Source organism: Silurus aristotelis, assembly GCF_946808225.1.
Source record: "Silurus aristotelis genome assembly, chromosome: 3".
Lineage (NCBI taxonomy): Eukaryota > Metazoa > Chordata > Actinopteri > Siluriformes > Siluridae > Silurus > Silurus aristotelis.
Window position 1 is genome coordinate 6,713,570 of NC_139576.1, and position 26,143 is coordinate 6,739,712.

The following is a 26,143-nucleotide window of genomic DNA, read 5'->3' on the forward strand; positions in this document are numbered from 1 at the left end:
GATTTATCAAATTCTTAATCGGGTTAATTAAAAAACAAAAAAACACAAAAAAACCTCCCAACTTTACACACATTTTAGGTTTTTCGCTTAATGTCCCTATGACCCAAATTTTCATGAAACTCATAGTTAGAGCCTTTAAAAAAAAATACAAATAAAAAAAATTTATAAATAAAAAAATGCAAAGGTGGGGTTTTTGGGGGTCTGGACCCAGAAACTTCTGACACAAGCACTCCCAAATCTTAGAGTTTTATTTTCTGCCTTTTTTAAAAAAAAAAATTACCTATGACCCATGTTTTTCAGCTAATTTCTGGTCATATTTAAAAAAAAAAAAGAAAAAAAAAAAAAAGAAAAAGAATTTAGGCTATTTTAAGCAAGCAGCATACACATTAGACAATTATGAGATGAAGCATTATTTGGTTTCACATTTTATTCATGGAGCTGTTGATTCAACCCGCAGTTTCTTTATTTATTTTTTACATATCACAACAAAGCCCTGTTTTTTGTGTTACTTTTGATAAAGCAAAATGCTGTACAATCGACACAATGATTAAAGGCATGGTTTTACTCCCAGAACTGTACAACACACACACACACACACACACACACACACACACACACACACACACACACACACACACACACACACACACACACACACACACACACACACACACACACACACACACACACACACACACACACACACACACACACACACACAGCTAGAAGATAATGAAAGTGTACCTTAGGCAGAACATGCCTGAATCAAAGACTTTTATCATGTTGGCATAGGAAGTTAAACAATGATATTTTGGCTATGAAAAGCAAAAAAGGTCAAATGCATTGCTTACTTCTGAAACATCTACAGCACCATGTACACGCATGGAGCAGAGGGTTGGTAGTTTCTGTACATTCTATAGACTTTAGTAGCACCAAGAAAAGCTCTGAACGTCCCCCTTTAAGAGGAGACATGTCGGATAAAGCTTTATAATTGTTTTTTAATGTTATGCTTTAAATGTATGTATATATATGTGTGTGTGTGTGTGTGTGTATACATATACACACACACACATACACACACACGCACATATATACATACATACATATATATATATATATATATATATATATACATATATATATATATATATATATATATATATATATACATATATATATATATATATATATATACATACATACATACATATATATACATACATATATATATATATATATATATATATATATATATATATATATATATATATATATATATATATATATATATATATATATATATATATATATATATAGTGTAAGCGCGACAGAACTCTACATATGTACTACCTTTGTCTGATCCCGAGAGGTTAACACGGATTGGAAAGGCATATTGGGATGACTGATTACATTAACCCTCCTCAGGCTCTTCCTCTGGAGTGGTGTCCTCCTCGAGATGCCTCACAGACTCTTCCTGCTGCCTCTTGTCCTCCACAAGCTTCATCTTGTCGCGGATGTTCTCGGCGGAAGACGCCATGTCGCTGGGGCTGCCGAAAAATTGCTCGCTCCTGAAAAAGACCATTTTTATCATTACAAAAACATGCTTCTAAATAGCTCAGAAAAAAAATGCAGATATGTCAATAAAAAAAAAAAAAATACAAATAAAATTAATCAAAGCACACAAACTTAAAACTATAGACGACGACTTCTATAGAAGACACATCCTGTAGTAATGGACAGGAAGAGACTCTCAGAAGGCAAGGTCAGCATGAGCTTCATTGATGTGTGAAAGACTGAAAATTGCAGTCAGACGAATGAAAATTTTTTAATTATTTTTGGAAACCATGGACACCACATCCTCCGGACTAAAGAGGAGAGGGACCATCTGGCTTGATATCAGCGTTCAGTTGAAAAAGCCGCATCTCTAATGGTATGGGAGTGCATTAGTGCCTGTGGAATCGGCAGCTTGCACATTTGAAAAGTCTCCCATCGATGTTGAACGGTATATTCAGGTTTTAGAGCAACAAATTGTTCTATCTCCTTTTTTTTCAGGAAAGGCCTTTGCATATCTGAGCAAGACAACTGCATACTGCATCAATTACAACAGCATGACTTAGGAGAGCTGCAGCTATTGGTTATTTTAGTAATTGTGTATTCTACTGATTAGTCCAATCGATTAATCTGATAAATACTTTTTTTTCTACTTTATTAAGAAACAATACTAAATATACAAGAGAAATAAGACAGGTCTCTTAATATGACCAATAATTTGTTTCCGTTTTTCAAAAGTATTATTTTTTATTGCTGAAATTGCAATCTGTGAAAACTAAACCCATTTAGTGCCCATAACTGCCATATTACATTAATGCAAATACAAATCCTTTAATAAAAAAAAAAAAATCATAAATAAAAATTTAAAAGATCAAGTTCATTAAAAAGGTTTAAAAAAAACCCTATTGTACTGTGTTTTCTTTATGTTTTAGTTTTAAATGATCGCAAACTTTGGAATTGTTGTCCTTTGGCCTGAATCTCCCTCGCCGTTTTCTCTCCATTCTGCAGCATCCTCTGTGTTTACCTGTCCAGAGGCCTCATTTATAAACATGCACAAATGAATGCTCAATGAAATAAACGAGAAACTCGAGTTACTCAAGGAATCGTTTTAGCTCTACTTCATAGTAGAAGAGTCCAGGGTACTGAACTGGCCTCCAAGCAGTCTAGACCTTTCACCATTTAAAAACATCTGGCACATTATAAAGCAAAAAAATATAAAAAAATACAAAAAAAAGGACATGCAGACCTGCAAATAAAATCCTGTAGCAGACACATATGGGACAACATTCCTCTCCCGAAACGTTAGCAACTGATCTCCTCAGTTACCAGATGTAAACAGACTGAAGAGGTGTTACAGCCAACAAATTCAAAATGCCTTTCCTTAAAATGCCAAATCTCAGTTTAAACATTAGAATTTTTATTTAGTTATTTATTTATTTTGAATGGAATATTCATTTATGCGATATGCAAATCATTGTTTTTATTTACATTTTGCACGGGGAACTAGGGCTGTAACAGTAAGCTGCTCTGGATAAGGATAAGGGCTTTGGCCAAATGCCTGATAAAATGTCTGCGATTGCAATACTGTGAAATTACAAGACTTGCACCAGTCCGAGTGCAACCGGACTCTTACCCATCAGGAAAAATCACCGGCACTGTGAGGCGGTCTAGCAGAGCTTTCCCGATGGTCTCCACTTCCTCAAACGTATCCACGTCCAGCAACCCGGCCTGGTCGTCTCTCAGAACCTGTTCGCAGACAGAAGGAGAGACAGAAAGAAAAGAACAAGACAGAATGGGTTATTATGTGAAACAACACAGAGCTCTAGACAGCCGTGCCAGGGACTTTCAGAATCACCCCTGAAGCCAGAGACCACTCAGATCTCAGAGAGAGAGAGAGAGAGGGAGAGGGAGAGAGAGAGAGAGAGAGAGAGAGAGAGAGAGGAGAGACACACACACACACACACACACACACACACACACACACACACACACACACACACACACACACACACACACACACACACACACACACACACACACACACACACACTGGTACTGCTTTCTCTCACACACATACACAGTTTGTGTATGTGTGAGATCAGCAAAAACACAGCCATCATCCTCAGACTAACACATCGTTCAAAATGTCAACAACTGGCTTTTAGAAAGTGACGCACACAGCTGCAGTTTTCAACAAACTAAGAACAAAACTGATCAAAATCCCCCCCCCCCCCAAAAAAAAAAAAAAACAACAAATCTGAAAACAGATCCGATCATCCTGTTTTCAGTGGTAAAAAAATAAAAACAACAACAACAACAACAACAAAATTAAAAAAGTAGAAAATGTCATGCAGGTATAAAAAGTGAGGCAGCATGTGGCAGCAGAGTATTTATTTTTTTCTGGTTACATTCTTACAAACCATAAAACTCTTTCTGCACTAGTAGACTGTTGAATATTGAAACCCAGAACACACCCAACATTATGCAATAAAACCTCAAACCTGGATTGGTGTTTAATAGATGTTGGGAATTTGCTAGGGGTTTCTTTAACAGTTTGCACTTGGACACTTTCCATTTGAGAAAATGTATGTGCAAAATGAACTTCTGCTAACTGAGAAAACGCTAATCATATATATATATATATGATTAGCATCAGGGAAATGTGTGATTTGCAGTACATAAATATTTTATACAACTGAAAACAATAATAATAATAAAAAAAACAAGCTCTTCATCAGCTTTCAAATGACACCAGCCACATGCTGTTGTGATCTACTGGGCATGTGGTGGGGGGGCTGTGGAAGTTGGGCATTTTAGGCCACTTTGGAGCTCTATTTCCAAATTAAAATGACGTAATTTTTCCCAGCTCAAAGGACATTTATATTCAGTAACAAAAAGATGAATGTATAAATTCTTCCCAAACATTTAAGAAGTGAGCTTTTTCTACAGTGTTCAGACACTTTATTTAAATTTGTTTAGTTTTAATAAAGCAAAACGAGCCTCTCTTTGGCTTTTGAGGTTTCAGCATATAACGTGTAAAGCAGGGACGGTAAAATTCGAATCGGTGCATCGGCATGAAAGTTCAATGTTGTGATGCATCGGTTTAAAAAAGTGTGCATCGGAAACAAGTTGGCATTTTTTATCACGATGCATTGTGCGTGAAGTATTTGCATCGGTAAAAAACTATTTTCTTACGTACCATTACTAGAAGATGCGCTGTACTTTTATTATTTACAAAGTGATCAATTATTTGTGAACCGTGTTTTCTATGTGGATTGATTTCTCCTCAGCGCGTTCTCTCAGCACCGCTGCTGCTGCTACGTGAATACGATGCATCACGACGCTACGGAGACTGAGGCGTGTCAAGAGAGGCATTTAAAATATAGATTTACATGGCAGAGGTAGAGCTGCATCTCCCTGGAGACAGAATAGAAAAAGAACGTCTGGATTTATTCCAAAATGGATTAAATGTATTATTTTCCCCCAAATTCTACAAACAATACCCCCTAATGACAACATGAAAGAGATTTGTTTTGAATCTTTGCACATGTATTTAAAAAAAAAGATATATATATATATATATATATATATATATATATATATATATATATATATATATATATATAAAATAAATAAATAAATAAAATCACATGTACATAAGTATCTACAGCCATTCCCATGACACTCAAAATTGAGCTCAGGTGCATCCTGTTTCCACTGTTCATCCTTGAGATGTTTCTACAACATCTTGGTTTTGGAAAGGCACACACCTGTCTATTAAAAGGTCCCCCTAGTTAACACGTGCATGTCAGAGCACAAACCAAACCATGAATTCCAAGGAATCGTCTGAAGACCTCAGAGACAGGATTGTATTGAGGGACAGATCTGGGGAAGGGGACGAACATTTCTGCAGCATTGCAAGTCCCAATGAGCACAGTGGCCTCAATCATCTGTAAATGAGAGTTTGAAAGGGCTTTAGTCAGGGAGGTGACCAAGAATCCGATGGTCACTCTGAAAGCGCTCTAGCGTTTCTCTGTGGGGAAAGGAGAACTTTCCAGAAAAACAACCATCTCTGCAGCACTCCACCAATCAGGCCTGTATGGTAGAGTGGCCAGACGGAAGCCACTAATTTTTCCAAAAGGACTGTCCAAAAATGTGGAAAAAGCGAGGCTCTGTGAACACTTTCCGGATGCGCTGTAAATGTAATGTATCGTTTCAGTGTCGAGATTTCTTTAATCACGCAGTGAGAGCGTGGCTTTAACCTAAACGTGTCTGGCTACATAATTGTGAATGCGTGAGATAGCGTTCTCTCTGTAAAAACCCACCCTCTCAGCCACAGTATGGAAGTCTCTGGCTGTCTCGAGGCGCTGCTGGCGCTCGTCGGCGGAGATGGTGAACTGCTTCCACACGCGGTTCAGTCGGGGTAGTGTGTCGCCCGAGGAGCGCGTGGCGCAGCGCAGTGACTGGCACAGCACCACCGTGGCCTGCAGCAGCTGCCTGCCGTAATCGTACGTGCTCTGGACACATGGACAGGAGAGTTAAACCATGCTTGATTATTTGAACTACATTGGGCAGACAATTCGACTGGTTTCACTGGTTACCTGTGCAACATCCACAAACTTCTTGTGTTTCTCCAGGAGGACTTTGGTTTCCTGGGCGTCGTCGCCCAGCCTGATGTGGGTCTTCAGAAGGGCGTCCAGCAGTTCAGTGAGCCACTCGACAGCCTGAGAGAGCAGGGGATTCCAGATTACTTACAAAATACTGCATATAGGTCATCAAAAACTAAATAATAACTAAATAACTTTATGGAAGTGGAAGTTTTGTCCCCATTTGCAAGGTGATATAGAAGACACCTGAAAACTACACCATTAATTGCAAGACTTGGATAATTTATCCCCTGCAGAAACCTCGGCAGGTTTCACAGAGTCAAATGTTTGCCAAGACTATCTGTCTCCTTCTACATAAATAAGCCATGAGAAGATCCTGTAGAGGTGGAGATACACGCTGGAGAGAAGAGGAATGAAAGTCAGTAGGAGTAAGACAGAGTACATGTGTGTGAATGAGAGGGAGGGCAGTGGAGGGGTGCGGTTGCAGGGAGAAGAGGAGGAGAAGGTGGAGGAGTTCAGGTACCTGGGGTCAACAATGCAAAGTAATGGAGAGTGTGTTAAAGAAGTGAAGAAAAGAGTGCAGGCAGGGTGGAGTGGGTGGAGAAGAGTGATAGCAGGAGTGATTTTTGATAAAAGAGTGTCTGCGAGAGGGAAAGTTAATAGGACACACACACAGCAGAGGTTCACTCACCTGTGAAGCGTCCTCTTCACATTTGAAAAGCTGGACCATCTGCAGCATCTTTAGCCGCCGCACGTCCACCATGTCCTCGCACCTTTAACACACAGTTCAGCGCGTCAATAACTGAAAAGCGATGACGGCTGCTAAAAACACGGCACGGGGAAAGTAGATTCCTGGGTAATACTTAAACACCCAACGTAAAACAGCAGAACGGCATTCGGAAAGCTGGATTTACTGACGTGGAAGAAGGTTTGCGGTGCAATTTACTATTCAAGAAACACATGAAAGTAAATAATATTCAGTAAACTGTCAGGTAATAACAGCAGGTTATGGATGAAATGCACACAGCTAGGTCACTAGTGTTTCTGTTTATACTCTTTACTCATTATGTTCATTAGTGTTAAATGTTGGAAAGAATTGGACAGGAAAAAATGTTCTGTGGATATCGGACATTTTATCTATTTTTTGTACAGAATTTCCGCATCGCTATCGTAATATCGAAACTGAACCTCCGTGACTCGAGGACTGCCTGTATGTCTGCTTCTGGCCCACGACAAACGCGTTACTCTGAGACCTTCCTATTTGATGAATTGCTCTTTGAAATACGAAAAGCTTTGACGTAGAATAAAACTGAACAGAACGTCGATCCAGACGACCACAGGGGGTGTAAATGTTGATGTAGAACTGAGAAAGGTCTAAACCTCTGTTTGCGTAGCTGCATGTCCTCCATCACGCTGTGGATGTGGTCGATGTTCTCCTTGTTCTCGATCTGCATGTCTTTCCCATAGAACCAGGACGTCTGGTTAGATATCTGGTCCAGCAGCACCTGGCCTTTCTCCCTCAAGCCCTGCAGGGCTCCCTCTATCACACACACACACACACACACACACACACACACACACACACAGTACCCAAATGTTAAATATGACAAGTTAAGATGCACATTTGATGATGATGATGATGATGAGGATGATGACGTCCTCACCGACACTCTTCAGTTTCTCCTCCAGATGTTTGAGGGTTTGTTGAATGGCGGCTCCGTCGGCAGGGGCGACGTCAGCACAGAGCATACCCAGCAGACCGTCCAGCTGCTGCGAGAGCTGAGGATGGAAACAAGAGTCTGAGGGTTAACAGATAATCAAAAAGTTGAGAGCTGAAACTCTTGGCACCTTGAGGCCTGAACCTCCTCTGCTCCAGGGGTGCTGTATCTCAGCATGCTGGCAAACTGGAAATGAATAGGGAGTCTGAATTAAGTTATGTTCTCCAGTATACACTGTTGCTTACTGTAAAGCTCGAACGCCAACCTGAAACTGAATCCAGAGAAGAAGCGAGTGGATTGAATCAGCTGTTATTTCGAACACTGACACACTTATATGGACTAGAGGTCAACCGTTTTGCCGATCGATCTGCACCCATAGTTGATTGACCAATCCATCAAAAGCCATCCAGATAGTTTTTCCGGGTCTTGTCTTGTATATAGTCTAAGCTAAAAGTATAGTGTTATTTAAGTCTGTACGTTGAGAGTCACCAACAGCTGAAACTAAATTCTTTATGTGTGTGTGTGTGTCAACACACTTGGCCTATAAACCTGATTCTGAGAGCGACCTCTAGAGGTGAAACACTGACACCACGTGCTGTTTATTTGAAGTGTCTTTTTTTAATATTATTCATTTTGGATGCAACTGTTTTTTTTTTGGAATAAAGTTCAGCGCTATTTAACATTGAGTGTGTGTTTGTTTAGCATCCAATCGCAAAGGCTCGTAATTATATTTTAGTCTGGACATATAGTGTAAAATGTCCAAAGGGTTTTCCCAGGGTGACATTTAATAGCCAGAGAAAGATATACTGATTCGATCTTACAACATATAAAGATCATAATTTCTGACACAACAGCCAAAAATCAACTAAAGAAAAATGTGGGTGGGGCTTAGTCTCACCCCTGTCCATCACAGCGACACTAGCCAATCATGGCCATCGGGAATGTCTCTAAATCTTTAGAGAGTACTATATACGCTACATGGACAAAGGTTTATGGACACCTGACCAAAAGCTTATGTGCTTTTAGAACATCCCTTTCCATTTGCTGTTAAAATAAGCTCCACTCTTCTGGGAAGATGTTCCACTAGATTTTGTGAGGATGTGTGTTTATTTATCTCATTATCATGTTGGAACAGGTTCGGGTCTCCTAGTTCAAGCGAAGGGAGAACTTCAAGCTACTAAATTCTAAGAACCACATATGTCTGGAAAAATCAGGTGTCCCGATACTTTTGCCAGAGATCTTTTTCATGCACACTGAAATGATTGTCTGTAGAATGTCAGAAGATGTAACAGTCTAGAAGTGAGGAACGGGTGGAGGAACACGTACATCCTGTGCCGTGCTGTGGAACTCGTGGGCCGAGTGCAGGACGTTCTGTCTGAACTCCAGCTGACTGGCCTGTCTGTAGCACACATCGCTCAGCTGCTGCTGCAGATTCTTCAGCTCCAGCAGGTCCTCCTCGTCTCCTGCGCTCAACAGCGCCGCCATCTGCTGATTCAACTCCACGTACACTGCGAACCACTCCTGCACACACAACAAAAAGATTCTTCATTAATTATTTTGCATTTCATTTGCTTTTTTTTTTTTTGGTCCTAAAAGCAGCTCAGTAGTTCCAGGTGCACGAGTTCTAATTTAGTTTTTGAGCGTTTTTAGTTCCCATAGTCAGAACCTGCACCCTGATCACACTGTACAGTGTCTTTAAATTCTCTCTCTGCTCCTGGGATACCAGCGACCAGTGTTCCGGCTTCTTTCTTCTCTTCGGATCTGACGCTCTACCTCTGGATGGAGTTCTCTTCAATGGGAGACCCCTCTGTGCAGCTGGAGATGGTCCACATCTACAACCTAAAGATCCATGAAGTTACTGAGCAACTCAAGAACTTCCAGGACGGACTGTAATTATTATTATCAGTCTACTTCAATAGCTCAGGACCACAGTTTGCATGAGCGTTGGAAATTCCGCCATCTTGCTCGTCTTAATATTTTGTTTGAAAGCTGTTCACAAGTGAGATTTCAAGTCTAATAAATAAAAAATAAAAAATCCCAAAGTGTTGGTCATGTGTGGTGCTTTCACTTTGTACTATTTTACACTTTAATGGTTTATGTCTGTTTTTATTCTCTAAGTTATTAACGTTTATGTAAATTTTATAAGCTGATTGAACGCACACGCTGAATGGTCGAGCGGGGTTAAGAAAACTGTCCCACGACGGCTCTACAGTGAACCTCAACAACTGTAATGAATGGACAATTGGTGCTGAGGTACCCCCTTTTCAGTCTGGTTTCCCTCAAGGTTTCTTCCTAACACCATCTCTGGGAGATCTTTCCCGTGTCCACGGTCGTCAATGTCTCGCTCGTTAGGATTACACGTACAGTTAGAAGGACAACTTATAATTAATTCGTTATACAACTTTATAACCGCTTTATCTTTTTGAAACAAAGTCCATTGTTAAAAAAAATAAAAAAGAAAAGAATTCAATTAAACTGAATTGTTCCGAAATCCATTGTTACATTTCACATTATTCAAATTTATAAAATTTCCATTAACGTCATTAAAACTAGGACACTTTTCCATAAGCGGTCCTTCCTCTAACTGAAGGTTCTACAGGATGTCTTTGGATGTCACTTCGAGACCCAAACCTGGAGGAGTTCCAGGGTTATCTGTCAAATTACACAATTTACGATTCATATTATTATATTTTTGGACAAAATGCACCACTTTATCAGTCTCTCGTTGTGATTTGTGTCTATACTGTTATTCCATGTGACACCACCGAGTTTATAGTCATACTATACACATATTTGGCACAGACCCAGTGCTGCACGACGAATCATGGCCAGAACAGCATGGACATCAAACCTAACCAGATTCCTCAGACAAATACAGGTATTATAATGTAAATAAAAACGTGAAACAGACCCGGCACTGTAACCAGCACTCGAACTGCACAGTCCAAATGACTCGCATAATACCTTTCGGTTAACCACAGAAACAATCTCGATTCGGAAAGCCACATAATCCTGACCCTCTGATTTTCCACAACCCACAAACCCCCGCCGCAGACATTCGGATGTGAATAAACCGCTCGTAAACCGCCGTGACCACAGAGCAGACTCTGTTAAACGCCTTTGGCGGACTGAAGCCGATATCGGAAAATAAATTCCCGCCCGATGTCCTTTTTTTTGGGCCGGATTCGACGATATCACATGGCTGGAGTCTGAATAATGTTATATTGTCGTTGGGGAAAGCGTTGACGCGCCCAGCAGCTGTGAAAGTGATCCAGAAAGACTAATTTCCTGTTCGTTCAAAAAAACGCAACCACTATTCTGATAAACCATTAGTTTCCGATGACATCACTTTCTGTTGTCGGATGATCAAATAAAAAAAGTTTCATTAATTATTCCTCTGAGAAAAAGTGAGAGGAAACAGGATCAGGGTCTTGACAGGATTATATTATGAATATTCTATTCCTTAACATGTACAGACACACTTTGAGTTAGAATTTAGCTGATATACTGCAATCAAGATTTACAGTCTTATATCTAGCCATTAAAAAACCCTTCTTGATCTTATATCAAAAATAAAATACTATACATGCATATATATATATATTTTTTTTTATTATATTTTTTTTTTTTGCAGGTATATTTACCTGCGAATTGAGCTTAATTACCATCAGAGACATCATTTGAGGCCTTGTATCTTTATTCTTATTCTGTAATAACTGTTTTTTAAGGTTGCCCAGTTAAAGAAAAACCCTCAATAATCACACTAGGTATTTTTTTTATTTCAAATGCTTGTTTTATGTGGAATCCAGCACATTTATTTACAGCCTAATAACAAATTATAAGAGTCTGCAGTATTAAGTCACTACACTTTTTCCAAACAGTATCCAGTGTGGTTATTATTTTTTGGAACATTGTTCTTTTTACTGAGTTGCTCCGTGGTTTGATTCCAGTTTCTCGTATTGAACATCTTTCAGTGTTCAGTAACAACAAAATACATTCGATGATGTTGCGATGAGTATTTTGAGAGGCAGCAACTGATGATTTTGCTTCGTTTTTGCTACTGTTACAAGATGGTGATTTTGATTTTAATAGTACTCTTGTTTTTAAATGCGCTCATATTAAGACTGAATATATAAATGATGTCAATTATTAAATTAGGAGGAATTTCTCCGATTTTCATTTTTTACACAAATGAAGAAAAGCAAACTTAAGTTAAATTGTCATCATGATTTTGATTTTTTTTAAATGTTTAATCCGGGTTCATTAATCATTTTCCCCAAGCTGCAGACACGACGTGCTAAGTTTATGACGTTTATGAGATGGTAATCGTTCTTGCAGTTAATTACAAAAATGGCCGTCCTCGTTTCCGAAAATCCCCGCATGGTTCCTAATTTGCCTGTTCAGTGTTCGAGTGTCCATTATAAACCCATTACTACACCACTCACGGACATGACTGCTTTCTAAAACACACGGACTGATGACCAACAAATCCTAGGTGACTGCGAGACCAGTCTCGCCACCCTGGAATTCATTAACACTCGCAACGGATTACACGGCGTGCAAAAATCCGTCTGCGTGTTCCCTCTTGATAAAAACGTGTTGACTTTTCAAACGTGGTGATGTCGTGCACAAATCCAGCGAGTCGTTGAGGAGACTGAGGAGTCTCTTTTAAAACCAGTTTATTACTGGAGGAAATTTACATTATTGATTTGTATGCGCTCGGGTCCAAAAAGGTCAACGGTGCAAGCAAGACCCGTCCGGGGGAAAAAAAAACAAAAAACAAAACAAAAGCGAGTCCGAACAAGAGGCCGACCGATTCTTCCGTTTTGCTGATTAAATCGGTACTTGATTGTAGTTAATATCGGCAAAAATCCATACAGACACCATAGTTTTTCCATCTTCTGGTCCTCTGTCATTACGAGAGCAGCCTCTAGAGGCAAATCAGTGACACTACGTGCTGTATGTTTTGACACGCGAGGCGAGCGCTATATTTATTATTTATATTTTATTCATTATATAATGATATTTATTAATATGTAATTGACCACATAATCATGATTCAGTACTATATATACACTGTACAGTACAGTATATATACTATAAGGTTCAGTACTATATTTAACATGGAGAGTTTTTTTTTTTTTTGGGGGAGTGGTGGCTCCAGCGGTTAAGGCACTGGGTTGCCGATCGGAAGGTCTGGGGTTCAAGCCCCAATATCGCCAAGCTGCCACTCTTGGGCCCTTGAGCAAGGCCCTTAACCCTCTATGCTCCAGCATAGAGGGTTAAGGGCCTTGCTCCGGGGGTCCCTTACGAGGGAAATATCAAGGTCCATGACGTCGGAGTGACGTGGGGCCGCCTTCCGGTGGGCTCACCACCTGCAGGAGGGACCGTAAGGGACGGTGCTGCGAGGATTGGGCAGCAGTCGAAGGCGGGGGCCTGCTTAGACTGCTGCCCCCGCGACCCGGATTACGGATAAGCGGGAGAAAATGAATGAATTAATGAGTTTGTTTTTTATTAGACAAATAGATTTTTTTAATTGGTCGAATAATCAGTTATTGGCAAATACGATCCAATTTGGGGGGACGTGTTACCACAGGGAACTAGGTCATAGAAGAGGAACAGGAATCTACCGTGTGTTTTTTCCAAAAGTTCGGAAAAAAGACTAAGTAATGTGTTTCTGGTGGTCGGCTGTCCAGATGTTCCGTGTCGCAGTGCCACATATAGTTTCTTTCTTTATGTTGGATAAGTTGTTGGACTTGGGTCATGGGTTCAAATCCCAGCACCACTGAGCTGCCACTGTTGGGCCCTTGAGAAAGGCCCTTAACCCTGAATTACTCAGCTGGATAACGGAGATCATTCTAAGTCGCTATCTGAATAAGGGTGTCTGCTATACGCCATACATGTAAATAGGGAATTGACAGCCCAAGAAAGGCAGGGCTTCCAGGATTAAAGCTGGAAGCTGAAAGTGTTTCTGATTGTCTGTACGCTACTGCAGGCTTGTTGTCCACAAGTGTATCTATTAATACAGAATAAAACTGTACATGAGGTTCGTGGTGTAGGAACTCAGAGTATATCAGAGTTTGAAAGCGTTTGAAAATGTTTTTGTGCTTACGCTGTGCTGACTCTCGATCTCCTCGTGTTTGAGCTGTAGGGCCTGAGACGCCCGGATAGAGTCTCCGATTCCCCACTGAGTGCGGAGCTGCTCTGTGCCTGGACCCTCCAGCCAGTTCACCACCTAAACACACACACACACAAAAAAGCAGTGTCACAATCCCATGGTGGACATCACAAAGATTTGTAAAGTGACAACACAGTAACCCAAGACTTGACCTGCTAACTGTGTAAAAACGAGTGTGTGAGCTTTAGTACCTGATCAAACACCAGGACTGTCTGAGAGACACTGGCAATTAAATACTTTGATTACATTTAGATAGAAATAAATATATATATAAAACTATATTTGCAGTACTATTAACTATATTTGGTGGTTTTATTTATACATGGTTGAATTCTATAGTCTGGTCAGATTAGTTGTGTACAAAAGTAGCGCTTGAACCTTAATCATCTTCTCAGTAACTTTAATGATTAATTCATATTGCTACATAATACATTACTGTTGCTATAGTAACCACCCACTCACAGTGTGGACACTTCATATAATCTAAAGGCGACTAAACAGATTAAAAAAAAGGAATGTGAATTCGAGAGAGAGAAAGAGAGAGAGAGATAGATAGATAGATAGAGTGAAAGAAAGGAAAGGTTTTTAACTCTATAGTTGATATACATAGTTATTATAGTTATACTGCACTATATTAGATTATATACAGTATAATTATAGTTTATTGATATTTCTAACTCTTATCTCTTCTGTTGTGCGTCTGTATGTTCTGTGCTTTGGCAATATAAATGTCCATATTTGAACAAAGAAAAAAAGATATGAATTTTGAATAACTGAGCACACAATTGTTGGTTGTCAAGGTTCTACAGCACAGCTCAGACAGATGAGAGCGCCTGGGTTGCAAGAATCTGACTTCATATACAGGCAATGGGTAATTAACCAACAAAGTGTGATCTCCTATAGATGCCAGAGTTTGATAAAAGTTTCATCGGATGGAAAGGTCCTTCCCTTTCTGCATCATGTGGCATGCGACAACCGTTTTTGTGCCTCTCGTGGCATGTCACTGTCCCCCAGAACATCTGGTGTTTCCGAGATTGAGGTTTCGCCAATTGTGGCATCAATATGTTCAGCAACTTTCAAAACGCTTTCAAAAAACTTTCAAAAGCTTTTGCGATACTCTAGCGCCCCCCGGGGAGCAAACAGATAGATTGATGCCAAACGGCTCTCTTTCCAACATCGCTTCTCCAGAGTTAGCTCTTGTGTGATGGGTACGAGATCATTTTCAATACCTATGAACAATAGTTCTTCAGCTTATCTGCCTTTTATTCACAAGAACTGTAAATGCTCATCAATTTATTTATGTTTCTCACACACACACACACACACACACACACACACACACACACACACACACACACACCTATTTAATTATTGTACTGCTTTGTCTGCACATTTTCCACTGCCATTGACTTTATATTTACATGCTGTTCATATATTTGCATATTTATCTGCACGTGTCAATTTGCACAATTGTTACTATTTGCATTTCTTCTAGATGCTAAACTGCATTTCGTTGATGTGTACCTGTACTACTAATATCTATCTACCTACTGTCCCTACCAACTATCTACTTACTGTATCTACATACTGTATCTATCTACTGCATCTATCTCAGAATCAGGTTTATTGGCCAAGTGTGTTGACACACAAGGATTTTGGTTCCAGCTGTTAACAACCAACTGTATCTACTTACTGCATCTATCTACTGTATCTACTTACTGCATCTACCTACTGTAACTACTGTATCTACTTACTGCATCTACCTACTGTATCTACTGTATCTACTTACTGTATCTACCTACTGTATCCATCTATTCACTGTATCTACTGTATCTACTAACTATCTACTGTATCTACCTATCTATCTATCTATTGTATCTATTTACTGCATCGACCTACTGTATCTACTTACTGTATCCATCTATTTACTGTATCTACCTACTGTATCTACCTACTGTATCTATTTATATCTACTGTATCTATCTATATCTACTGTATCTACTGACTGTATCTACCTACTGTATCTACTGACTGTATCTACCTACTGTATCTATCTATCTATTGTATCTACCTACTGTATCTATCTATATATACTGTATCTACCTATCTATCTACCTACTGTATCCATCTATCTACTGTATCTATCTACTGTAGCTACTCTAACATTATATCTATCCATCGTATCCATCCATCAACTCGGTCTTTCCTTCCATCTATCATTGGAGATCACTGGAATAGCTTGGGTAGATTTCCACAAAAAAAACCCCGAAAAAACATGTAGATCCTTCAGAAACCCTGAAATCAGATCCGATTGGCTCTGAGGGACATGACCTGGGAGTTCAAACAAATATCTGTCCCAATCAAGCAAGCGAGAGAATTCCTTGTGATAATTACAGCCATCATGGTTCTCTGTAAATGAAAAGCGTGAATAAGTCCATGAACAGATAAGCTGCTGAAATTCCATGTGCTGCACAGACCTCCGTCAGGAAGCGACGGAGAAGAAGTGACTGGATTCGCGTTTCGCTCTCGGGCCGACGTGATCGTGGAGTTAAATTAGAAACCAGGCTGGCGTTCAGACGAGATCAGAACCTGTAGGTCTCCGATCTCAGAAGAGTCCGCGTGTAATATGTCGTGGGATCCTGAGCAAGAAAACAGGATTGATTTTTGCTGCCGACTCGAGTTAATTAAAAGGCGCGTCTCTCGCGAGGCTCTCCAGGATGTACCGTAACTCGCATCTGTGATTTCATCAGAGAATCGCAGTCGAGTAGACAAACTGAATTGCCTTCTGCTGTTAAACCAGTTAGGACATCCAGAGAAAGCAGGCTGCTGCTGGGGTGAATCTGCTGAGTCAGGAGACCCTCTCAGATGTGTGTTCTGCTAACGAAGGATGAGGAGTTCGCTTCAGAAAGCTGGCCACACACACTTCTACACCGTGATCAGCACGGTGGCAGATGGTCCATTTAATTAGGCCGAGAGTGCTTTAAAGGACCTCTTAAATGAATGTTTTAGTTGTGAGTTTGTGGACACACAAAGACTGTCCATAACCTCCACACCTCTGGGAGGATGTTCCACTAGATTTTGGAGTGGGGTGCATTCCAATATAGCCTAAAGGTTCTGCCTCTTTTAACCCAACTACCTGCAGGTCTTCCTCCACCACATCCATAAACCTCCTCCCTAAACCTCCTCCATTACCTTCATCTTTTTCTCCTTCCTGGTGGCTCAATCCTCAGCATTCTCCTACCGATATACCCCATGTCCCTCCTCTGCACATGTCCAAACCATCTCAATCTCACCTCCCTCACCTCGTCTCCAAAACGTCCTACATGCGCTGTCCCTCTAATTAACTCATTTCTAATCCTGTCCATCGTCGTCACTTCCAACGAAAACCTTAACATCTTCAGCTCTGCTACCTCCAGCTTCACCTCCTGTCTTTTACTCAATGCCACTGTCTCTAATCCATACAACATCTCAGGTCTCACCACAGTTCTATAAACTTTCCCTTTCACTCTCACAGATACTCTTCTATCACAAATCACTCCTGCTATCACTCTTCTCCACCCACTCCACCCTGCCTGCACTCTTTTCTTCACTTCTCTTACATACTCTCCATTACTTCCACACGCTTTCAAACATATGTAAAGCAGATCTTCATGCACAGGGGCGTTGTCATGCTGAAACAGGTTCGAGTCAAGGGAAAAACCCACGCTACTGCATCTTTGGGAACGATGAATAATGTGTTTCCCCCCAAATGATGTTCAACAGTAACGTCAAAAACCTCAAAAAGTTTACGCAATGAGACGGCACGGCGATTTAAATCTATTTGAGCTATTAATAGAAAATCGAGGCACAGATAGTTGATTGCTTTCAGTTGATCTGAAAAAATCCATACACGGTTTTTAAGGCTTTTGGTCAGCTGTCATTACGAGAGCGGCCTCTAGAGGCGAATCACTGATGTCACGTGCTGTTTGTTTTTACATGCGAGACTGCGCGCTGCACGGAGAGCGCTATATTATATTTAACTTTTTTATATAAATATTTGTGTTAATTATTAATAATTTTTTTTAAATAAAGTTCAATACTACTGTACATGTTTTGGCTTAGGAGTTCCAGTAAAACTGGTACTAGTACAAAGAAATGCAACAGAGGGCAAAAACAAGCTAAACGGTTTATACTTTGTGGCAGATGTTTGGCAGCACTGATCAGGTGCCTATTTATTTTTGGCCACATGGTGTCACTGCACAGACTGAACCAAACGTGAACTATTCCACCTTCCGCACCAAACTTTTGAAGTAACCTCTGAAAGATCAACATCACCTGCATGACCTTGGTGTGGATCTGGTCGAGCTGCGAACGGCGGCTGCGTTGGCGACACACTTCCTGGTACTTGGTGTACTGCTCGCGCAAAGAGTCGAGCAGCTTCATGACCTGCGGCTGAGCCAGGAGCTCGTCGTCCATCGGAGACCAAGCCGTTCCTCCTCCACCTCCTCCTCCGCCTCCACCTCCTCCTCCCTCAGAGCCGTTAAACCTCCTCTGCTGCAGCTCCGACAGCAACTCGTGGCCTGAGAGAGAAAGAGGGGAGGAGAATACGAAACAATTAGGACATAAAAAACAATGAATAAAACATGGTTCCTACATATTTATCATTTCAGAATCTTTTTCGGACTCAAATATGCAGACTTCCCTAAACGGTAAATGCAGTTGAGTTGAAAAGTACGATATTCGACTGTGAAATGTAGTGAAGTGAAATAAAAAAATCTCCCCAAATAGAAACGTCAGTAAAGTACAGATACGTGATAAAGCTACTTAAATACAGTAACGAATACCATCTCATGTCCAACACTGATTTTTTTGGGAAACGACTTAACCGAGTGTGGAAGCAGAGTGTTTTTAGAAAATGTTTTTTTTTTAAATGTATCCGGGTTCATGTGGACGTAGCCTTCGCTTTATGTTCTTCGCTTTTCATTTTTAAGTATGAAAATACAAATACTTTCAATACTCTTTTTTTTTTTTGGAATCAAATTCTACACTTCTTCGTCCTTTCCCAAAACGCCGATGATCGGAAACGAAGAAGGCGATATGGGAGAATTGCAAAGTAAGCAAAGGACAACAAATATAAAACAGGTGGAAGAAAATACCCAAGAGAAAAAAATAATCCTTGGATAAGCGCAGTGAAAAGAAGAAGAAGCGATTTGGACTCGTGGAATATAAAGCAAAGAAACGAAGGATTTAAATTCGGCCCTTTGCTCATTCGGGGTGTGAGTCATCTGACTGACAATGGCATTGTTTAGCCCTGTGTGTGTGTGTGTGTGTGTTGCACTGTAATGGTAAGGAGACAGTGCTTCTTTCAGCAGCTCGAGCTCAGGCCTCATTTGCACTCGGGAGAGAAAACAACCGGGTATGTGCTGCAGCTCTGAGGAATTGTTCCAGGCTGAAAAATGTGGGTTTGTCACATCCTGGCATGTTAAAGCAGATCAGAAATGTTATAACTCTTCACAGGATTGTAACTTGAATGTGCACCAGATGTGATTTAATCCAGCGTGGTGTCTCTTTACAATGGTTCATGAACATACCGGTTTGCAGGACAGTTTCGGGGTCGAACGATGGCAGGGCGTTACACTCCGGAGACCTGAGAAAAGAAAAAGAGAAAAACAGTTTCATTATTATTTTATAGCATTCGATGAAACGTCTCCATGTCTGACCAGAGCCTTGACGTCGCCGGTGTGGTTCGAGACCAGAAGCTTTTACATAATGATGGTTTTACATGCACAAAAATAAACACTCTTGTGGCTGGAGCAATAACTCCACTCTGTATCTACACACAAGGGCGGATTAACACACAGTAAAGACCTACTGCCTAAACCCTGGATTTTAAACCCTATCTCTCGAAAGACTTTATACTGTTAAAGATGCCTTTTTCTTTTCCCCCACAAATCCCAGAATACAAGAAGCAAAGTAAAACAAAAAAATGTAATAATAAATAAGTAAAAAATAGCTTTTTTTTTTTACTATAATATTTGTGAACTGTTTCTGAAATCCTGGTTCCCCTGAAAGTTAAAATAAAATAAATAAAAACCCAAAAACAAAATTAGTTGTCGGGTTTTAGGTTTTTTTTTAATTAACGCAGTTTTTTTATTGTTATTATTAACATTTGTGAACATCTAGAGTTTACATTTTTAAAAACGATTTTTAAACAAAATGCCTGCTTGGTTAAATATAATAATAATAATATATAAAATAATATTTACTAAAAATAAATCAAATTAATGTAAAACGTTTTTGGTGAAAAAATTAAAGTTTACATTTGTTAGACCCCATTTGGGCACACGGGCGCAAAACAAATTTGCGGTCCACCATTTAATACGTTTGTTACGTTGGTCTGCAACTATGTTCTGCACTTAAAAAGGAATGCGTTCGGTACACGTGTGCACGGATCAAAACATGTACCAGGCGCCCATATCCGGAGCGACTCACATTGATCTCATCATACAACTGAGCAGATACGGGGTTAAGGGCCTTGCTCAGGGGCCCAGGAGCGACCGCATGTGTGGCTGGGATTTGAACTCAAGACCTTCAGATCCAAAGGTCGATGCCTTAACCATTAAGCGACCACTTCCTCTGAGGAAATCACAAAAAATGATCAAATAAATAAATGAATAAATAAATAAATAAATAACTACTGGGCCCCTGAGCATGGCCCTCGACTCTCCACTTGTTTGAAATGCCAATCATTCGTTCTGGATATTAATAAATGCAAGTACCAAATGCGACATCTACATTATGTCTAAACTACTCGGAGTTCTGCAGCGCCACTAATTATGAGAAACCCCTCGCCAAGTCCATTAGGCTCGATACAGAATCGAACCCGACTCCCACACGCGCACTTCATTTCCTCGTCCTCGCTAACAGCGTGCGTTCGCCAGCTTCTGCTGTGAGGCCAGCTGATGGCGCTGGTTCACTCGAGGCTTCATGAATCCTTAATATGCGTCAATAAACACCAGTGCGAAAGCGCCGAGATCGAAACGGGAGCGCGTTAGGGTCTGATAAGGTGACGTCGGTTACCTGGACTTATCCGGCGGCTGACTGGTCTTTTCGCTCTCGTTGATGACGGCGAGTTCGTCCAACAGGGACGTGGATTCCTTGGTGAACTTCTCAAACACCTGGATAGGACACAATGCAAATTATAGCCAAAAAATACATAGAAATAAAAAGAGTCAAGAAAATGTGCTTAAAAAATAAATATGAATGCAGTAATTAACACGGCGCACTCCGTGCAGCGCGCAGTCTCGCGTGTAAAAACAAAACAGCACGTGGTGTCAGTGATTTGCCACTAGAAGCCCAGATTAGATTAGATTAGATTCAACTTTATTGTCATTGTGCAGGGTACAATGACAATAAAGTTGAATCTAATCTAATCTAATCTAGGCTTCTAGAGGCGAATCTCAATGACAGCAGGGCGGAAGACAGAAAACATTTGGTATATATATTTGACGAAGGCCGATAGTTCCAGCAATCAATCGGTGTATCGAACTCGATTAATAACTAAGGGAAATTTTTGTTTGAAAATCAACCTTTTTAGATTAGATTAGACTGATTAGATATTAGTAAAACTTAGTAAATTAGTAAAAATTAAGTTGTAGATTCCATTGTAGCATTAAGTGCAGGTAATAAATGCTTTAAATGTCACTTTAGCTAATGCGCTATGAACTAACATGAACGAGGTACAGCGCGCAGTCTCGCGCCAAAACGAACGACACGCGCCGTCAGAGATTCGCCTCTAGAGGCCGCTTTCGTACTGTATAACAAGCAGCGGAATTTCTCAGCCGTTCCAGTGCAGAAAAAAAAAAAAACGCCAAAAAAATCCAAACCAATCGACACGACCGATCTAGTCACGTTCTGTAGATGTATTTTATCAGGGTCTGGAGAACTAGGGCCAGGGTTGAAGAAAAATAAATAAATAAATAAATAAATAAATAAATGGGAGGTTCACCATCTAACAGAAAAACCAAATCCTACGCATCATGGCAAAAAGCCGAATGTGTTCAAATGGCTTTAGTCTGATTGAGAAACTATGGCAAGAGACAGTTTCTTAATAAAGCAAACATTTCCCATCCAATCCGATAGAGGTTGAGAAATTTCACCATGAACAAATGTCAAATTATCAGAATCCAGATGTGCAAGGTTGATAGAGCCATATCCCAGAAGAGTTACAGCTGTAATTACAGCTAGAAGTTGTAGAAACGTGCAAGGATAAATATGCATGGCAGTGGATGGATGGTTTTGTCTCTACAGCAGGATTCTCAGCCTCGTGACTGTATGTTTTTTCATTTTGTAAAAAAGATCAAGAGGAGAAACTTCAGGGTCTTAAAACACACTGTATATTTGTGGACAATAATTTTCTATAAAAAAATTTACACATGAACTAAAGCTAGATTACTGACCAGCCTCTTGTTGAGCCAGTCCATGTGGTCATACTGCAGACTCCCTCCAAACTCGTCGGTTAGCTGGCAAGGTTCGATGTAGCGTGTGAGCTTATTCGCTGAGACCAGGATCACCTGCACACAAATTTTACAAATAAAACCCCTTAATAAACTCTCTCAGAATTTAGAACATGAAAAAACTCTACAGCTCATTAATGCTTATTAACCTTTCCGCAATCGTAAAATGCCAAAGTCAGAAAACCGGTTGCTGTGGCTGAGTGGTGCCGTGACCCGACGCCACTGAAAAATAATAACAGCATCAACAAGAATGCCAGCCAAGATTAATCGTGCATGAATAATCGATCTGTTATTTCAAGCCACAGGAGACGGAGATGGCAAGTGAGGAAGGCATCCACTGGGTTGAAATCAGGTGACGGCGATAAATATCACCGCTGCTCGTTACTCGGAAGGCGGAGAAGAAAAAGTCTGCTGTGAGCCAGAGGAGCTGCATGGACCTGCTGTGTATTTATTCATTTAGCTTACACACACACACACACACACACACACACGCTTACAGACGATCCAATCTCAACCCCAAGCAGCTAAAGGATCAAACAATGACATAAGAAAAGTGCGTAAATCATTGACATTGTGTGTGTGTGTGTGTGTGTGTGTGTGTGTGTGTGTGTGTGTGTGTGTGTCGGAGAGGGATGGCTATTCAGACATGTTCAGCTTGGTCAATTACTAGTGGTAATTTATTGTTCTTCTACTTGATTACCAGCTCCAACTACAACACAGTCCCACATAATGTTATGTTCCACATGAACAGGTCCAGTTGATGGCAAGTTGTAATATTTAGTGTTAAAAGTTGAGAATGTTCTCCAACACAGGAAAATCATCAGCCTTCTAAGCTACAATTGTCATCAGAACATCAGAAGTCCTGGGCTGAGTCAGAGAGTGACATTGGACGACACTGCACATCTTATTTTACGCATCTGAGAGCAGAGCGAGAACTCTAACAGGCATAGCGTCTCATTAGGCAAACAAACACTGCAGTGTGTGTGTGTGTGTGTGTGTGTGTGTGTGTGTGTGTGTGTGTGTAAAAAAAATATTAAAAAAGAAAGAAAGAAAGAAAGAAAGAAAGAAAGAAAGAAAGAAAGAAAGAAAGAAAGAAAGAAAGAAAGAAAGAAAGAAAGAAAGAAAGAAAGAAAGAAAGAAAGAAATATTAAAAGAAAGACCCAAAGGAAAAAAGAAAAATAATTAAAGAGAAAAAAGAAAGAAAGAAAATAATATTAAAAGAAAAAGAAAATAAATATTAAAAGAAAAAGAAAATAAATATTAAAAGAAAAAGAAAATAAATATTAAAAGAAAGAAAAAGAAAGAAAGAAAGAAAGAAAGAAAGAAAGAAAGAAAGAAAGAAAGAAAGAAAGAAAGAAAGAAAGATTAAAAGAAAAAGAAAGTAAGAAAGAAAAAAGAAAGAAAATAAATATTAAAAGAAAGAAAATTATTCAACCATATATACAGTGAGAAAAATAAGTATTTAAAACACCCTGCTATTTTGCAAGTTCTCCCACTTAGAAATCATGGAGGGGTCTGAAATTGTCATCGTCATCAAAAACCTGGAAATCACAATATATGATTTTTAAACTATTTATTTGTATGATACAGCTGCAAATAAGTATTTGAACACCTGAGAAAGTCAATGTTAATATTTGGTACAGGAGCCTTTGTTTGCAATTACAGAGGTCAAACGTTTCCTGTAGTTTTTCACCAGGTTTGCACACACTGCAGGAGGGATTTTGGCCCACTCCTCCACACAGATCTTCTCTAGATCAGTCAGGTTTCTGGCCAGTCGCTGAGAAACACGGAGTTTAAGCTCCCTCCAAAGATTCTCTATTGGGTTTAGGTCTGGAGACTGGCTAGGCTACGCCAGAACCTTGATATGCTTCGTACAGAGCCCCTCCTTGGTTATCCTGGCTGTGTGCTTCGGGTCATTGTCATGTTGGAAGACCCAGCCTCGACCCATCTTCAATGATCTAACTGAGCGAAGGAGGTTGTTCCCCAAAATCTCACAATACATGGCCCCGGTCATCCTCTCCTTAATACAGTGCAGTCGCCCTGTCCCATGTGCAGAAAAACACCCCCAAAGCATGATGCTACCACCCCCATGCTTCACAGTAGGGATGGTGTTCTTGGGATGGTACTCATCATTCTTCTTCCTCCAAACACGTTTAGTGGAATTATGACCCAAAAGTTCTATTTTGGTCTCATCTGACCACATGACTTTCTCCCATGACTTCTTTGGATCATCCAAATGGTCATTGGCAAACTTAAGACGTGCCTGGACATGTGCTGGTTTAAGCAGGGGAACCTTCCATGCCATGCATGATTTCAAACCATGATGTCTTAGTGTATTACCAACAGTAACCTTGAAAACGGTGGTCCCAGCTCTTTTCAGGTCATTGACCAGCTCCTCCTGTGTAGTTCTGGGCTGATTTCTCACCTTCCTTAGGATCATTGAGACCCCACGAGGTGAGATCTTGCATGGAGCCCCAGTCCGAGGGAGATTGACAGTCATGTTTAGCTTCTTCCATTTTCTAATCATTGCTCCAACAGTGGACCTTTTTTCACCAGCTGCTTGGCAATTTCCCCGTAGCCCTTTCCAGCCTTGTGGAGGTGTACAATTTTGTCTCTAGTGTCTTTGGACAGCTCTTTGGTCTTGGCCATGTTAGTAGTTGGATTCTTACTGATTGTATGGGGTGGACAGGTGTCTTTATGCAGCTAACGACCTCAAACAGGTGCATCTAATTTAAGATAATAAACGTAGTGGAGGTGGACATTTTAAAGGCAGACTAAAGACCTATTCGGACGGGACTAGTTTGCCAAACGTTTGGACTAACATCTCTGTTTATTGCGGAGGTAGGAGTGTCTGTGTTTTACATGTGGGCGTTGCACAAGACCTCTACATGCATTATTGGTGCGCAGAAAGCAGAAATTTGAATACCGGCACACGAGGGTTAGTACGGTAGTTCACGTTAACCAAAACACACAAGTAAAAGTGTTTTGGGAAAAAACTTTTTTGCCAATCACAGACATTCGCATTCCGACAGGATTAGATTTCTCAGAGGAGCGCAGAGTTTGCTGAAATACAGTAGGTAATTTGCTCTGGAATTTTTACAGAGGTCGTGTGAGAAAAAGACAGACATGGCAGATTCGGACGGGATTAAAATCACAAAGTACCTCTGTGAAACAGAAATTTCTCAAACGACCCCCTGTAAAACTAGTCCCGTCCAAATAGGGTTTAACAGGTCTTTGAGGGTCAGAATTCTAGCTGATAGACAGGTGTTCAAATACTTATTTGCAGCTGTATCATATAAATAAATAGTTAAAAAATCATATATTGTGATTTCTGGATTTATTTTTAGATTATGTCTCTCACAGTGGACATGCACCTACGATTTCAGACCCCTCCATGATTTCTAAGTGGGAGAACTTGCAAAATAGCAGGGTGTTCAAATACTTATTTTCCTCACTGTATATAAAAATAAAGAGATTTTTCCCAGCACTCATGGAGTCTCTAACTGGAGGACAGTCATTATTACTGTGGCAGAGAATTTGTTTTGATTTTCCGAGGTTCAGCTCGAGAGGAAAACGAGTGAGTGAGGAGTGAGT

At 40.2% G+C, this 26,143-nt stretch overlaps 1 protein-coding gene across 1 annotated transcript in view; it reads right to left on the bottom strand.

The window, feature by feature from the left end:
- Positions 1-275: 275 nt before the first annotated feature.
- sestd1 (SEC14 and spectrin domains 1) overlaps positions 276-26,143 on the bottom strand; it is a 49,954-nt gene continuing 24,086 nt past the window's right edge. Inside the window, exons 7-20 of the mRNA XM_083536986.1 lie at positions 22,493-22,606; positions 21,114-21,211; positions 19,625-19,680; positions 18,369-18,613; positions 13,989-14,111; positions 9,203-9,397; positions 7,823-7,937; positions 7,539-7,698; positions 6,850-6,931; positions 6,153-6,275; positions 5,877-6,068; positions 3,185-3,297; positions 1,310-1,568; positions 276-1,099 (exon numbers count right to left, since the gene is read on the bottom strand). Of these exons, the coding sequence (XP_083393112.1) occupies positions 1,412-1,568; positions 3,185-3,297; positions 5,877-6,068; positions 6,153-6,275; positions 6,850-6,931; positions 7,539-7,698; positions 7,823-7,937; positions 9,203-9,397; positions 13,989-14,111; positions 18,369-18,613; positions 19,625-19,680; positions 21,114-21,211; positions 22,493-22,606 (1,773 nt within the window). The 3' untranslated portion in view covers positions 276-1,099; positions 1,310-1,411. The remainder of the gene's footprint in view (positions 1,100-1,309; positions 1,569-3,184; positions 3,298-5,876; positions 6,069-6,152; positions 6,276-6,849; positions 6,932-7,538; positions 7,699-7,822; positions 7,938-9,202; positions 9,398-13,988; positions 14,112-18,368; positions 18,614-19,624; positions 19,681-21,113; positions 21,212-22,492; positions 22,607-26,143) is intronic.